This window comes from Myripristis murdjan, chromosome 13 (genome assembly GCF_902150065.1).
Source record: "Myripristis murdjan chromosome 13, fMyrMur1.1, whole genome shotgun sequence".
In the NCBI taxonomy this organism is placed as follows: Eukaryota; Metazoa; Chordata; class Actinopteri; order Holocentriformes; family Holocentridae; genus Myripristis; species Myripristis murdjan.
In genome coordinates, this window is record NC_043992.1 from 20,085,010 (window position 1) to 20,101,684 (window position 16,675).

The window sequence follows — 16,675 nt, forward strand, 5'->3', positions numbered from 1 at the left end:
CACTCCTGTGCTCTGGGAAGAAACAAACAAACAAATAAAAACATTTAAACCCCACTCTCTCCACTTACATCTCTCCCTTTCTGCTGTATCTGCTCTCTAAAACACACAAGTGAGTTTGTATGAGAGGTCGTCCAAACGGCCACTCCCCACACTCTGCATCAGTGTCAGGTTTCCCACCCAATTTCATCAGATCAAGACACACTCCAGTGCACACAACATGCACAATGAGGAAAGTTACTCAGTCCAAACATCCCAGGTGAGACGGCTATTGTTGAACTGAATGAGAAATGGAAAGGTACGGCTTTGATGTATATACACGTAGGCAAACACATTGACTGTTAATGTTGGAGCATTGTGTGACTGGACTGAAAAGGAAAGAGGACAATAATAAAAAAAAGAAAACACTCTAAACACCTTTGTGATGAATCAGCGGTCAGCCTCAAAGCAACTCCGGTGATAAAATGACGAATTCTTGATAGAAACAATCCCAACAAACCCTTCATATGAAAACATCTTTTTTTATTGATTCATTTTTACAGTTTCTTTAATTCATGATACAGTGATCATATTTCAAAATCTGGCAAAATAATACCAAACAGCACAGAATTTGCTTTAGAACAGGTGGAAAACTAGAGAACTGTGGTACATTCATTAGTGGTGCATCAGCATTGGGGCATATTTCCTTGGTAAACAACTTTGGATCCTCACCAACACACCACATCAGCTCACACAACACACCTCAGTGTATCTGTCACACATTCAACAGCATCAAAGTGTTCCCGTCCCATTAGGACACACACACATCAACACGCAGCTTCCACAGTCAACTTACAGAAACTACATGACTCACAGTGTCTAATGAGGGTCTGGACACATGGCTCTGCTCTGCTCCATCACCAAGACAGTTTTTTTGATGTCCAAAACCTCAGCCTGTTTTTCAAGAATTCAGGTTCAATGTCGGAGTGTGACACCAACACACCCTGGCCTGTTAAAATACCTTGAGGTTTTTGCAGTGCTCTAATAAATGTGACACAGTGTTGCTTGATTTAATGGCTTGTTTTGAAAAAATAAAGTGCCTTGCCAAATTAGTAGAGTAAACTTTACCGTTCCCAAGGGGTCATTTGTCCTGGGCAAAGTGCTACAGTCCATTGCTTCACACAAGAATCCTTTGACATGAGAATTTACTTTATTTGCTGTAAAAGTGAAAGGTGATAAAAACTGACAGGTTGAGAGTCAGCTGGACAACACCGGGATGTGTTGGTGTTTAAGTATGATGATTTGTAAAATTGTGGTCTTCATTTTTATGGCACTTGGTGATGAACTTCAAATGTGGGGAAAAGACAGACATTAGTCAGAAATAAATAAAACCCTCACTATGTCAAAACAATGAAATGAAAAGCTAGAGAAACTCGTTTCAACCGCTTGTATATTGAGGCTCATTTGATCCCCTGACAAAGACCAGAGTATGTCTGAAGCATAAAGAAAGCAGGAAAACACTTACAATGCAGCACATTATCAGGGTGTTTTCAAAGTATAATCTCTGCCGCGAGAACAAAACCTTGTGTCTTTAAGAAGTACACTACAGGAACTTATAAAAACAGTTTAATTTTGAGGAAGTTGACCATGCACATTTGAAAACCGTAAGACCAGAGTTCAAGTAAATGCGTGAACATCACCAAACCTGTGACGTCACGCTTGCCATGCCATGAGCAGGACCCTCACCTGCCCAGGTGCACCTTGCCCCGGGTGTCCCCCCACCCCCTCACACCCAGGCCTGCCACCCACTGAAGAGTCTGCTGAGGTTGTTGGGGTCCATGGCCTGCTGGATGAGCAGGTTGACCTGGCCGCCCACGCTGAGCACCGTGCCCTCCTCCACGCCCTTCAGCTTCTCCTGCAACCGCAGCAGCACCCGCTCTGCCACCTTGTTGAAGCTCTGGCTGTCACTGCTACAGGAACAGGAGGATAGGATAAGAAAGAGCTTTTACGTGTGTGTGTGTGTGTGTGTGTGTGTGTGCTTCAGAGAGAGGCTGACTTAATATTAGTCACTTATCAAACACAAATAATAGCTTGTTACAGCTTCACAAATGTTAAGGGTTGCGTGCTTTTCTCAGTTTCATCTTGTTATAAAATGAATTCTTTGTTTTTTTGGCTGCTGGTATGACTACAATAAGCAATTTTAGGACATTACTTCAGACGTGGGGAACCTGTAAAAGAAATGATTAACCAGTTGATTAAAAAAGAATCTACATATTAACTGACAGTGGGAACAATCATTGGTTGCAGCCATGAGCCAAATATCCCCGCCTGCAGTACCTGGCTTTACGATGGTTGTCTATGTCGTCTCCCCCCAGCGTGGAGTTGAGTGTAGCGTTGAGCTCCTGCTGCTCGTCGTGCTGCAGGTAGAACGCCTTCAGGGGGCTCATGGTCCAGTCAAACAGAGGATCGTACAGCAGCACCTACGAAACACACGCACGGCCACACACGGACATGCACAACACATTAACACAAACACAACAGGATACACACAGTTAAGCAACGATCCCAGAGGGGTGATTCACAGTGATTGTGGGACATCTAAGAGGTGTGTGATGTGTGTTTTTCTGAGCTGCCGTGTTCTTACCTCGACGATGGTGAGCAAAGCTTCTTGAGAGCTCCTCATAACCTCCATTGTCTTCTCACAGCATCTAGACATCAGAGAGAAACCAGGCGCAGCTCGGTTTACTCACAGAGTGGCCACAAAATGTAAGGAGATCTTTCAAAATACACAGTGCTGCCCTTGCTGTACGAAAGCCATGTGAAAACTCACATGGCAAAACATGTGCTATTTGGACTAATACTGTATACAGTGGAAAACATGGATAACTGGAAAACAGATGAAATTAGTGATTTTCATCTGGATTCCCCCAGTCAGTTAACAGTGTTCATGGTGATTATCATGTTTGTTATGTATTTGCCACGATGGCATTATATTAGAGAGAAATGATAGCGTGTAATGGTGTTAAAAACCCCAAATCACAGCAAAACCAGTATGAAAATTAAACAAACGTAGCAGGCAAGGTCATCGCTACCCTGGATATGAATCAATTTTTTTCTATGCTTTTTATATGCAGAAATGAGAGATCAGGAGAACAACACAATCGCAGAACAGCAGTGATCTCCTCCCCAGCTCCTCCTCACCTCCTGAAAACCCCCTCCACTCCAGTGATGCCCATGCCATCCACAATGTCTCTGGACAGTCTGAAGGGAACCGTCTCAGGCGTGGGGAGGATCTTCCCCTGTTCAAAGGCCACACCTGGACAACAAAGGGAGAGGAAGAGAAAAACATTAGGGGCCATCGTGGCTGCGTGTGTTGCGCCATGTGCTCACATTGGGTTTGAATCAGGATCATGGCCTTTGTGAAACGACCTCAGAAGACAAAGTAAATATAATTGTGACACAGTAGACACAGTGAGAGGTAGTTTTTCTGGTTTCCATATGTGATTGGCCTTTTGCGGGTCCTGCTAATCACCCAAAAGTACCCGAAGTGCTCCACCAGTTTCCCAAAAGTACCGCAATATACCCATTTTGAGTTTTTTGGGGGGAAACTGAGACCTTTGGGGTAATTCTGGGTAAATCTGGGCAACTACTGGAGCACCTTTGGGTACTTTGGGTGATTAGTAGGGCCTACCTTTGTATTTTGAGCCTCTATAGCAGTATCTTCCACAAAGTTGGTCAAAACCTTTTTCTTTGAATTATTAATTACTGAACCAGAGTGTATTTTTTTCCAATATAAAATGGTTCATGATGCTTGATTACAATTATGTCCAGTTTACTCAGTGTTTATACAGCCTCATGGTTTCATGGAGCCTTCATGGAGTTCAAACAGTGATGGGCACCATAAAACCGAAGAGAATGTTCTTACCTAAATCAATGTGCACCAGTTCGGCAGTCTGCTCATCAATCAGGATGTTCTGGATGTGCCGATCGCCCAGGCCTACGATGTAGCCGACTGTGGACGCAAACAGAGAGGTCTTATATGTCTGCAACACACTTCCTGTCAAACATTTCCACACTGAAAGTTATTCTGATGATGTGGATAGGCAGACAGTCCAAAACGCCAATCAACACCATAATTCTCCTTATCATAATTACACCAACATGACAAGGAAAACAAAATATTTACAAGATACATTATGTTCAGATACTTTGGTAATGAAATCTTTACTTTTACCCTCTTTATATGGCACATTTTAGTCATTCCTTGATGGTGTAGCAGTAGGCGCACATAAAAAATTTAAACCGATAATACCATCACAGATTTTTGAACAGGCGATGCACTTTCATTATTTTGGCCTCCCACTGTGAATAAAATATATTTCTGCTCTCCCACCAGCAGTGCAAAGGTTTTGTTTGTTTACAGTGGCGAGGGAGGAGGTGAGGTCTTCTTTAATGTCATGCAGGAGAACCTCCAGCTCTCCTGAGTCACTTTCCATGTTTGTCACAGTCCAACACCCACTTCTGAACAGTCCCTCCCTGCATTCTGTCCTACCCTAACATCTTGTTTCAACTGGAAATGTGTCAAATTATGGAAACAAGACACCACTGAAATGCATTTATTTTTCTTTTTGACTTTAATGCAGGAAAAAAATGTGACAACTGTAGTAACTACAGTAATAACAGAAGTGGTAAAGATATTAAGAATGCTAATTTTGCATACTTGCAGTGGCCATACAAATCTTTCCAAATTTGGTGTACATTTTTATATTTCTTACCTGTATGATACTTTGCCGTGAGTCTGGATGAGACATGTTGTATGTATGTACCGTATGGTCTATGCTGGGAAGAAGATTTTTCTCTTCTTAGGACAACTGTATCCACACATTTATCTGTTCTTCCATGAGCACGTACCTATCGATGATGTGGCGACGCTGCGGGTGTAAGCCAGCCGTTTCTCCATCCACACGGCGGGGTCCAGGAAACGCTCCATGCAGAAATACCTGAAGACGGGTCTGAAGTTCTTACACACCTCGTTGTACACCTGGATCTTCTCATCGAAACCCAGCCTCTGAGCCTCCTACAGGGGACACAACGACAGCAGATTACCATGGCAGGTTTTCAGCTTTATTTTCATGGTTAAGTGTGTAATTTTTATATCACAAATTTGACTTCTTTGTTTAATTTGGATTTGTCTGAGTCCAGTGCCCACCTCAACATACTTGACTTAGTGGACTTAATGCACAGGGTACAACTAACAACACCAACACCTCATACTGCAATAGCACTTCATTAGATACCTTGGGGAACACATTCTTAAGCCACCTCCAAATGCACAAACATATACAGACAGGATTATCAAAGAAGGTGAGAAGGTAAAAAGCTGGTCTATTTTTCCACAACCAAGACATAATCTGCACTGCAGTGTTGGTGAGACTTGATTTAAGACCAAAACTGACCCTGAGCCCTACAGCTCTGGGTGATCTACTCATCTTAGAGAATTTAGTTTGTCCTACAAAGAAATCACTTGGATTCCTTGGACACGTACTCAGCAGAATGAGGCAGCTCTTGGTGCATTACACACTATTTACACTATTTATAGTAATTACATTTCATGTTGCTGCATCTCTCCCATTCCACACAACTCTGTGCTGATCTACAGCAGAACTAACTAAGTGGCACCACATACCATCATTTTCTTGCGACAGGTCATGTTGGTCCAGTCCTGGGCACGGAAGCGTATGTGGGCTCCTTTATGGGGGTCCACCAGAAACTCCCCGATGGGCACGGTGCCAGAACACCACTCTAACACACCGCTACACTGGGAGAAGGGCACCACCTGGCAGAGGAGAGAAAGGGAGGTGAGAAAGTAAAAAGAAAAAAAGATAAAGAAAAAGAAATAAATCTCATAGAGCAGTTAACTGCACTGAAACAGCTGTGATGCGTTTGGTTAAAACCTCAATCAGGGATTTACAAGTAAAGAATTCAAAGTGAGGTGAAGATGAAGGTGAATGGATGATGTGTGGGACCTTGTATCGTCTGATGTTGAGATTCCTCTTGCGAGTGTCGGTGTTGCGCTGCAGCAGCGTGGAGCACATGCCAAACACCTGCTGCATCACCGCGTCCTGTCGCAGGTCGTCTTTACCCTGGACACACCAAGAGACATGTAAACGTCACTGGACAAAAATCAAGACAATGCACTGTGTAACGTATCACTGTGGGCCATCAAGTGCCTACTGCTGAGGGTCGCACACAGAAATCCATGATTTATTTGCCACTGCTTCACGATTGACAGCAGTTTCCATGACGAATGCTTGCCAGCATCTATGTTCAAATGACTTTTTGTGTGTTTTGTTTCCAATATAAAAGTGCCAACTCTTGTTTGGAATGGCTGCATCTATTGCAAGACAAGTAAATAATGAATTATTTTGCTATTCGAGTTTTTATTTCCTTTCGAATGTTATTTAAATGAACCAGCAGCTAAACTTGAGGTTAAACCATTCAATAGCAAGAAAGACAAGATTACAAATAACTTTTCTTGACAAAGACCAATACGCTTAAATATATAGCATTTTCCAACATAACTATGATTTTTTTAAAATCCAGTGAAAATAAACATAGTCAGTTCCATGATTGTCAAATTGCAAGACAGACCCTCTCAAAGTGTTTTCACTAAGGTGAAAGATCAGAAAAACTGTTCTTTCACCATGACTCTCCCAAAAGTGTAACAGTGAATTATTAGCTTGGGAGTGGCTCACAAGTGTCCCAACAAACACACCAATGTGCAGGTATGCACACAAACACTGTTCCCTGAAGAATGTTCCCATTACAAACACTCTTCCAAATCAAAGATTTAGAGGAGTGTTTGTAATCCAACAAGCGCATTTGTCACGCTACAAAAACACCGGATTAATTATTACCTACAACCAAGCCGACATGGAAAAGAACGGAGGTCACAGCTGAAACTGACTGGGTCCTTGTTAGTCACACTTTACACTTCAGTAAGACAACAGCTTTGTCTTCAAAAAGGAGGTGATTTGTTTAGGCCATGAGGACACACACAGCTTTACGCGTTTGTCTTTGTAACACTCTCCCAGGACATCAATGGGATACTTAAATTAGTTTAACACACACACACACACACACACACACACACACCTTGACCAGCTGCCTCCTGCTCTTGCCATCAGAGCCGACACAGTCGATGATCTTGGGCAGGTTGACTCCTCCAGCCAGGTGATAGTGTGGCATGAAGTTTCTGACGGTCACCAGGTTGTCATAGCTACCAGACGGGTCCACCTATTCACACAATTAAACAACTTTTACACTTGTCCAGCAAACCAGTTTAAACGCCTATAACATCGGCTTTATTTTTGGGACGTGGAGGCTTTCAGTGTCACATGGAACTGAATTCAACATGGATCAATGGAAAGTTTTGAGCACCGAGAGAGGTCGCATACTGAGAATGTCAAAAATTCATGAGCAAGCAGTATTTTGTGTGTGAGAGGCTTTTCACCTTGGAACTGAACGCTCATATGTACACATTTATAGAAGGCTGCGCTCCCTACATCAATGTGTTTTTGAGCAGAATCTCGAGCAAATGTAGACAAAAAGGGAAATTGAAGACTGAAAAGCCTCATTAGGCTTCACCTTAATCTCCATTGTGGGAATGACAACTTCTTCCAGGTCTTTGATTTGCATGATGGGCTGATCGGCAGGAATGGGAAGAGCCTCTAAAATGGAATACAAATGTCACATCAGGACAAGCAAAGAAATGCCATCGTGTTTCCGTTTTCGCATTGACCAACTAGAGATTGATCTACATACTGTAGTTCCCATATCACTGCTTAGGAAGCTCATTGTGCATTAGGCATAGGCTCATTATTTTATGAATTTTGCATGACTGATATTTTTTGAATTATTATTTTTGTAAATCTCACCCCTTTTACCCCCTGCAGTACTCCAATGGACCCCTAGTGGTACATGTGCCACCATTTGAGAACCACTGATTGAGGCTCACTGAGCTGACACTTCTCAAACTGCAACTGAGGTTCTGGATTAGAGATTAGGGCTAAAGACAAGACAGTTTACTGAGTCACTGCCACAAACAAATCTACTTTATAAGACAAATCAGTTTTACTAAAATTTGCTGAAATCTTTTTTTTTTTTTTTTTTAATGCAATTTAATTTGATTGTATGGCCATTATTTATGCACAGCCAGCTCTCAAGCAGACCTCCGCGATGGAACCAGCCATAGTTGCTGGGAGATTTGTGACCCAGCTGCAAAGCAACTTAACCCAAATAATGATGCATCTAATCTATCAGCCAAAACTGAAGGCTTCTTAAACAGAAACCATGGTGGAAGTTAAATGGAAGGGATTTTTTTTTTTTTTTACTTGTATTTACCCAGGAATAGCCATTGAAACCTTGAAACAACACAGTGTTCACAACTGGACTCTGACTACTCACTCTTCTCGGTCTTGTGCCTGCTGACGTCCATGTAAGCCAGGGTGATGTAGGCATCGCACAGACGCTCGATACCCCTGACCATCTCGCCTCTCTTCTTCTTGATCACACTAATGATCTTCTTGGCCACATCCGCGCGTTCCTGCGCATCAAAACATCACAGGCACACGGTGAAAGGAAAATCTTGGTCTGTTATTTTGATTCATACAAACAGACACCCTGACTCGACGTATTTTCACAGGCAGAACACAGGTCAAGCCTTGGGGTTTGGCGAGTTTTAGGGAACATGAAAAGGGAAAGGTTGCTTCTAGTTCACAACTGTCAACTCTGGTATAGAATAAGTTGTCATTGACTATAAGCGTATGAATGTTTATACCATAGCAATACTTGTGTTTGTGTATATGTATATGTATATGTATATATCTATATACATACAGATATACACAGACAGATATACAGGTATAGATAAACAGTACCTAGCCAATATCCACTATTACTGCAAGCCACTGCATTCAGGCTGTGGTTTCAGACAGCCACATGCTAAATAAAATACACACTCTCACATAAAATCACATTTACCCTGAAAAATTGATCATTTCCAAATGTCTCTTGCATTTACGTGTTTTTTTTTAACTTTATGTGCCATTACCGAGCCAAATTTGAGACAGATATAATTTAGCGTGAGTCCTACCAGGTCTAATGGTGAGGGCTGTCGTGGGGTGCTCTTTGACAGCCGGCTTGTGGAAAAGCTCTCGTCTTTGTTGGCGTTTACCAGTGCGAGGATGATGAAGAGAGTGTGGTGGGGGTGCTCCAGGGATGAACGACAGATCAGCTGCGAGGAGAGAAAGCAACAATTAAAAAAGCAAGGAACACCCAGTAGCAGCAGTATATCCAAAAAGTCACTTTTTCAGGAATCAGGACTGACTGGTTGATTTTTTTTTTCTTTACTTCAAAAGGGGGGAAAGTTGGCGGTCAGAAAGTCAGTGCAATGACAACCTATTGTTTAAGTGTATAGAACAAAGTGTTGCATTACATCGGTGAGGGCTCCATGGAAGCCCGCATCCTCAGCCACACCAGGCGCCTTCTTGGTTCCCATACGGGCAGCCAGCTGGTACATGAGGGGCAGGAACTTGTAGGAGGGGATCTGCCTTATGCCCACCTGAAACAGAAAATCAATGTTCTCTGCTAAGATCAATGCTTCTGCAAAAATACATTTACCTCAGACACATAACGCTTTAATTTTGTAATTTGTTTGTAAAATAATACCTTAAAAACATAAAAAGTAAGAATTTAGGTGAACTATGTGATGTGTAAGAGGCATATCTTGAGAACTGTGCAGTGCTGGTGGAGGTATGCACTGTACTGTTAAAAACAATGTCATATATAGTGGAAACAGTATGTTATTTTATATTAATTTATGTTTTTTTGTGTATTTTATGTACAAAAAGAATGAATAAATAAATAGACAAATAAATTAATACATAAATATTTAGTAAAGAAATACAATACTGGAAAAAACACTTAACTAAAAATGTGTATGTTGGCGTGGACATCAAATGACTGTGCATCTGTTGGAGTGGAGCTCCTGACCTTCATCTTGTCATTGATGGCCTTCACGTCGGCGTTCTCCAGCCACAGTGAGGCCAGGCGGAAAACCCACGTGTCGTGCTCCTCTCCCTGCTTCAGACACTGGATGTAGTTCTCCACCGCTTTACACAGGAAGCGCAGTCTGTCTGCCTGCAGGCTGGACAGGGCCCTCTGGTCCAGCTCCAGCTCTTTCTGCACCTTTATTGTGTACCTGAGAGGATCGAGGAACGACAGTCAGCGCCTGTTCTGGTTTCTTTTGTCAGCTGAGATGTCTGCCTGTCTGCCTGTCTGCCTGCTGCACAGACTGAGCCTTCTCCTGCAGACGGGCTGCAGTCAGGGCTACAAGCAGGACCTCATGCGAGACAACTTTCTTATAGGAAGCAAGCAAACACAAAATGAACAAACAAACAAACAAATAAATAATGGACCATACGCTGATGTACAGTAAATACAGCACTGTTGAACCCTGGAAGTGCTCATAGACAGGCCCAGACCTCCTCCAAGTTTAAAAATTGCAGTTCTAGAAAAGGAGCAAGGTTTTAAACACCATAAACAACTAATTGATAGACCTTCCAATAAATGACTGCTGACCGCTGACCTGTTGGTGCTCACTTTACGCTCCTTCATCAAGTCCACTTCCTCCTTGGCCTTCTCCAGCAGCGCCTGCTTGTTCTCAAACTCGGAGGACTTCATGTAGTTGTCAATGCTCTGGTACTGGGCGTCGGAGAAGCGGGCCAGAGACAGGAAGGCCTCGGTCTGCTGGCTCTGCAGCCTGGGGTCCTGGAGCCCCGATTCCCCTACAATCACCTCCACCGCCTGGGAGGACAGGGGTCAAAAGAACACGTTGTTAACCACAACACTGCAGCAACCACGGTAACTATACAAGTTAAAAAACAATAAAACATCATCTCATCATCACTCAAACATCATCACTCATCAGCTATGACATTATTCTGTGATAATGTGAATAAGACTAAAACAAGACACAGCAGCAAACAAATAAATAAACAGGAAGAATATATTTTACTTCATTTTGGAAGGCATTGCAATGGGCAGAAACTCTTCAACACAAACCTCAAGAATCCTCACTACAAAACAATGTGACCTCATCCTGAAGTTGGGCGGTGATGTATAGAGCCGCACACACACACACACACACACACACCTGAATAATTTATTTTTGTCCACATGGATTTGCAGTCGCCCAAGGACATAAACAATAAAATTGCAGAGGATTAATATTTATGTCCTATGGCCTACTGCTAATTTATTTGGATCTAAATTATTCATGTATATGTTTCTGTGTGTGTGTGTGTGTGTGTGTGTGTGAGTGTGCACATGTACGCCTCCCTCACCAAGAGGGTTTCTCCGATAGAGTCACAAGTGAATGTGGGAGTCAGGACACTGCCGGGCTAATGGGTAAGAACCCTGTTCATGTCACTGAGGGAGATTTGTGTGTGTGTGTGTGTGTGTGTGTGTGTGTGTGTGTGTGTGTATTTCAAGGTGTTTGAGAGTTTCATTCATTTAAATGTTATACTTATTGAGACATTTTGGATACTTAAACTGAATTTGAGAGTTCAAGTGCTATTTGAATTATATGCAGGACCTTTTTATGTCTTTCAATTTAGGCAAAATAGACCTTTTTCATCGCAGCTATTTTGAAATGTAACAGCAGGCAAACACTGGTGTTTCCACTGACATTAATGAAGGCTCTGTTCCATTCAGGTCCAACAGAGCCAGGGCCTTCACTGGAACAGAGCCTTCATAATGACACTAGTATCATCTGTGTTCGCCCTGACAGCTGCTGTGAAACCACCTGTAACCGAAGATGTTTCAATACTTTTACAGGACCTACAGGCATTGTTTGCGTGCATGCCAACTTCAGCCCAGGGGTGTACTGTCTTTCATTAATCTCTATCATAACCGGTTATCAGGACGCCACAAGCTGCCTACCCTCTCCAGGTAATTCTCCAGAATGACCCCGGGGCTCTCCAGGCACGTCTCCGCCAGCCAGTTACCGCACAGCCGCAGGCACTCGGTGTAGACGGGGGCCAGGGCGGGGTTGAACTCCACCTGACCGACACACAGAGACGCACCCTCACATCTGGCATTTCAGTTTTTCCTTCACCAGTCACATTTACATTTTAGGCTTCACACTGGCAATCCAGAGCAGGATTAGAAAGGGACGGGTAATTAATAAGTAATAAACATATACCCTGAATATACATTAAATCTGGTTGGTTTAACCAAGAATATGCTGCTAATGTTTTTTTTTTCAACTATATTTAAGTTCCCTGTCATATTAAGTATCCCTGTTAATTCCCGTATATTCCTGTTAACCAATTAAATAACTTTGAAAATTCCTGGGATTTTGCACCTCTAATCCGGAGCGACTAAAATGACCGAAACCGTAAAATAATCCTGCATAATGACAAAACAATACAAACAACCAAGGAGTGCACTGTTGCTGTGATCACAGAGCAGTCATGTAAGAGCGAGTGCTGAAAACACAAATGTGTCATGTATTTGTTGTAAAAATCTGATGTGTTTGTGTGTGTATGTGTATGTGTAAGTGTGTGTCACCTGTTCCTCTAGGGTGTGTATCATCTGTCTCAGCAGGCCCAGGGCCAGTCCCTGCTCGCCCTTGGCCCAGAATACCTGGGCCTCCTCCAGTTGCCATGACGACACGGAGGATGACGCCCGGGCACCTCTGCCGCCATGCTGCTTCATCTGAAACACCGCCCGCTCTGCCAGCTGGACACATGGAGGGTGCAGGGGTCGGGAGGGGAGGAGGGTTACACATCTATCAGTGCAGACTGTCACATAATGTTTGATTATTTACCCAATAAGCTACAGGTATAATCACCTGGTAATTCTTACAGTCAGAGTGACAGTAAAAGGAGATGTTATCCATTCCAAATTTGACCCTACCTGTGTATTCCCAGCCTGACGAGCGAGTCGGCACAGCTCCATGAGGTGGTCAGTGAGCACAGAGCTGAGGTAACTTGTGGTGTCGGGGTCTCCCACCCTGGACATCAGGGTGTGCTGGGCCACAGAGCGGACGGCCAAAATGGGCTCCACCAAGGCAAAGTCACTGTCGGCCAACAGCTGGGAGTGCTGCCGCCACTGCCTGCACACCTCCATCAGAGTCACATCAGAGAGGGGCCTGCCGTGTGTGTGTGTGGAAAAAACAAACATCGTGATGGATCCAGAGGATTAAAGGCTTAGACCACCAATTAAATTATGAGAAAATACTTTGAGAAAGTTGAAGAAGATGGACTATTGCAATGATCAGTGAGTGTGTTTACATACAGGAAGTGTTCTGCCGATAGCTAGGCACTTGTATCCTAGTTAAGCTGAAAAGCAAGTTTGCTCACTTTAAGACAAGACGGTTCTGAACTTTGCCATCCATTCCTCCAATCCCAGAACAACCTAAACATTCAACTGTTTCCATCAGCCTAACACAAGATGGCAACTAGCAACAAGACTTCAGCATTTAGGCACTGAATGTGGACGCAAGGCCTGCACAATATTATAATGAGTCTCCTTGGTCTACTCTACTGCCATTCATTAGAGCAAAGCATGCAGATGAGCTGGAAAAATCTTAATATATAAAGAGTTCACAACAAATGTGTCCTTCAATAACTTCCTGTAAGTTTGTATGCCCTTTGGAGCCTTCATGGTGTCACTGAGTGTGATGTTTGAGCGGTGTCGTCACCTGGAGAAGAGCTGCCGGACGCTCTCCAGCTCCCTGATGCTCTGGAGGTTTCTGAGAGCCGGGTAGAGAGAGGACACGGCTTCTAGACTGCCTCTGCACAGCTCTTCCACCTCTGCACCCCTACAGGACCACACACATGCACATCCGGTCAGTGCGTGTCTGATGATATTGTACTCAAACATGACATTTGAGACTGAGCAGCTTTTCAGTGACAATGTCTGCTATACCTGGCGTATTTAAGTGTTTGATCAAATGCGGAGAATTCTTTGTCCCTTAAAGCTTGCAGGGCAGAGAACACTGACTCATTGAAGCCTGGGTTGGATTTCTCACTCCTGAAACAACAAAAAAATATTTAGGGGAAACAAGAGAGAAGAATTTCCACATAATAACATATTAACATATTTATTTCTTACAATTAACAAGCTACAAAACAAGCTTGATGTGTGCTGACAGGACACTTTGTCCACCCCCACCCCACCTCTCTGACATCTCACAGTCCCACTGGCAGTTCCTCCAGGCGGCCTGGAAGCGCAGCTCTCTCAGCTCAGCCCCCCACTCCACCCCCTCGCTCTCCAGACCCCTCAGGTAGGTGGCGAGGATGCTGCTCAGGCCAAAGTTCTGCAAACCCTGATTGGACACAGGGGGAGAGAGAACACATCATCTGAACATATGACTCATTACACTGCAGTTCTTTATGAAATATATCGTGCATCTGGGACTGCTGACTTTAACACACATGGCTTGAAAATGAAGTACAGGACAGCCGGTGATGTGTACATCTCTGTTATATGGAACACAGAGGCTATTTCAGGTTAACAACTGATCACAGAAGCAAAGAAAATATTGATTAATGCTGCTGGAAATCTGGAAGCCAAAAGGAGCATTTCACACTTAAATTTTAATTTCCCTTCAATGTCCATAGCTGACACCCCAGATAGCAAAATACAGTGATTCAACGTTGAATTTTGGTCAAATTGGTTATTTTTGGTTGAGGTTGATAAATGTATGTTGATTCAATGTTTAATTACAGCTACCATTTCAACATTTGAAAAAATGTTGTTGAATCAGCATTGTATAGATGCTGGTTTTTCAATGTTGAAATGTCAACATTAAATAGACATGGTTTCAATGTATGGTATGCTGTGCATCTGTGGCCCCGCCCCCCACCCCCGCAGGGGTAGGCGTGGCGTGGGAAGCTCGCGAGACCTGCTCTCTCCTGAGACTGCAGGAGACCCAAAAGAGTAAAGTGGGGCGGCACGGTGGTGCAGTGGTTTGCACTGTCGCCTCACAGTGAGAAGGTCCTGGGTTCGATTCCCACCCAAGGTCCTTTCTGTGTGGAGTTTGCATGTTCTCCCCGTGTCTGCGTGGGTTTCCTCCCACCGTCCAAAGACATGCAGGTGAATTGGAGAAGCTAAATTGCCCTGATTAGCACCAGCACCCCTGTAGCCTTCACTCCCCACATCTTCTCTAGCTCCTCTCTCAGCTCTTGGTATTTTTCCAGCTTCTTGTGTTCCTTCTGCCTGATGTTGCTGTCGCTCGGGATCGCTACATCTATCACTACTGCCTTCCTCTGCTGTTTGCCGACCACCATGATGTCTGGTAGATCTGGTAGTCCCGCAGGATCTTGGCACTGTTGTTCACAACCACCTTCGGAGGCGTCATCCATTTTGACTCTGGGACTTCCAGCCCCAATTCAGATCAGATGTACCTGTACGCTACATCAGCCACTTGGTTATGGCGCTCCTACTGCAGGTTAAAGTGTCTTACCTCCACGATTCCCACTTGTCTTGTAACCTCAGGCAGAGTAGAGTGAAGGTCGTATGAGGTCAAGGCCTTCCCCCACATCGCCTCATGTTCATAAGTTCGAATCCTATAAATTGGCAATGACAAAGCAAAGTCTGTGTACAGACGTTAACGCAGCAGAAATCAGGCCACTGGCATCCTAACTGAGGTCACCCGATTTAAACTCTAATGTAATGTAATAAATTGAAGGAACTTTCAGAAATACATTTCAGTGGAAATGTTCCTTGTATGATTACATGTGGCAAATAAACCTAAGTGACTGACTGGAATGAGCGACTGCAGAATGTGAGGAACAGTGCAGCATGATGGATTGGTCTATAGAGAAAAATGCGTGGATCTAGTCATTTTAAGTGACATTTTTGGGAAAACCCAGCTCAGAACTGACATCCAGTGACAAAAAGCAGTGAGAGCATTTCAGGTAATTTCCATAATTAATCTGTGATTCAACAGCGCAAGCACTACTTCTTAGTGTTGTGGTGAGAAACATGTACAACTGAGGCTGATGGGATTTTTAAGTGTAAAACAGCATCAACTGTCAGGTTTTTGGCTTGCTAAACAGCTTTTACCAGGTTTTAAAACTTGCAGTTTGATCACACCTAACTCATCTTTACCTGGTCAGTGGGCTGGTCATCGTCTCCCCTCCACAGCCATACAGGCTGTCAGGTTCTCCTATGCTGCGGTAAACCTCAATCAACAGCTCCTACAAGCGACAGTGTTAAACAGTGAACAAACATGTGACAATGCATGGGACCAATGACATGTTTCCTGCACCAGTGACAAGTCTTACTGCTGACTCTGAACACTGAAAATACTTTTCTCCCCAGAAATGGTTTTGTCAATCCTGGGCCAAAGTAGGGCTGGGCGATAAATCAATTAATTCACAAAAAACCACTAAATCGTTATAAAAGCAGCTGAGCGCTCTGTTAAAAAAGCCAAGCAATTCATTCATCTAAACAGAACCTGCATGTCCAGACATTCATGAGCTACTAGTCGTAGTTAGTGGAAAAATAAGCGAAATCTAGATTACAATTGTGAATAGTTGAAAATAAATAAATAAATAAAGATTTTATTTTTTGGACATATTGTCAAGCTCTAGGCCCAAGTGTACAAAATAAGGACTGCCTCCTT

At 43.4% G+C, this 16,675-nt stretch overlaps 1 protein-coding gene across 3 annotated transcripts in view; it reads right to left on the reverse strand.

Annotated features, from left to right (window-relative positions):
* Positions 1–498: 498 nt before the first annotated feature.
* The window catches only part of atm (ATM serine/threonine kinase), a 42,072-nt gene continuing 25,895 nt past the window's right edge, over positions 499–16,675 (reverse strand). For 2 of the 3 annotated variants that reach the window (XM_030066895.1, XM_030066897.1), the window contains 23 exons: positions 16,159–16,247; positions 15,512–15,614; positions 14,223–14,371; positions 13,972–14,076; positions 13,745–13,864; positions 12,958–13,192; positions 12,610–12,780; positions 11,980–12,099; positions 10,625–10,842; positions 10,030–10,237; positions 9,473–9,598; positions 9,131–9,271; positions 8,443–8,581; positions 7,624–7,706; positions 7,132–7,272; positions 6,003–6,119; positions 5,663–5,812; positions 4,888–5,053; positions 3,902–3,988; positions 3,178–3,292; positions 2,621–2,684; positions 2,314–2,456; positions 1,763–1,946 (listed from right to left, as the gene is read on the reverse strand). In XM_030066895.1, the coding sequence (XP_029922755.1) occupies positions 1,763–1,946; positions 2,314–2,456; positions 2,621–2,684; positions 3,178–3,292; positions 3,902–3,988; positions 4,888–5,053; positions 5,663–5,812; positions 6,003–6,119; positions 7,132–7,272; positions 7,624–7,706; positions 8,443–8,581; positions 9,131–9,271; positions 9,473–9,598; positions 10,030–10,237; positions 10,625–10,842; positions 11,980–12,099; positions 12,610–12,780; positions 12,958–13,192; positions 13,745–13,864; positions 13,972–14,076; positions 14,223–14,371; positions 15,512–15,614; positions 16,159–16,247 (3,174 nt within the window). Of the gene's footprint in view, positions 1,947–2,313; positions 2,457–2,620; positions 2,685–3,177; positions 3,293–3,901; positions 3,989–4,887; positions 5,054–5,662; positions 5,813–6,002; positions 6,120–7,131; positions 7,273–7,623; positions 7,707–8,442; positions 8,582–9,130; positions 9,272–9,472; positions 9,599–10,029; positions 10,238–10,624; positions 10,843–11,979; positions 12,100–12,609; positions 12,781–12,957; positions 13,193–13,744; positions 13,865–13,971; positions 14,077–14,222; positions 14,372–15,511; positions 15,615–16,158; positions 16,248–16,675 lie in introns of all 3 variants that reach the window. The other variant, XM_030066896.1, reaches the window with a different exon arrangement.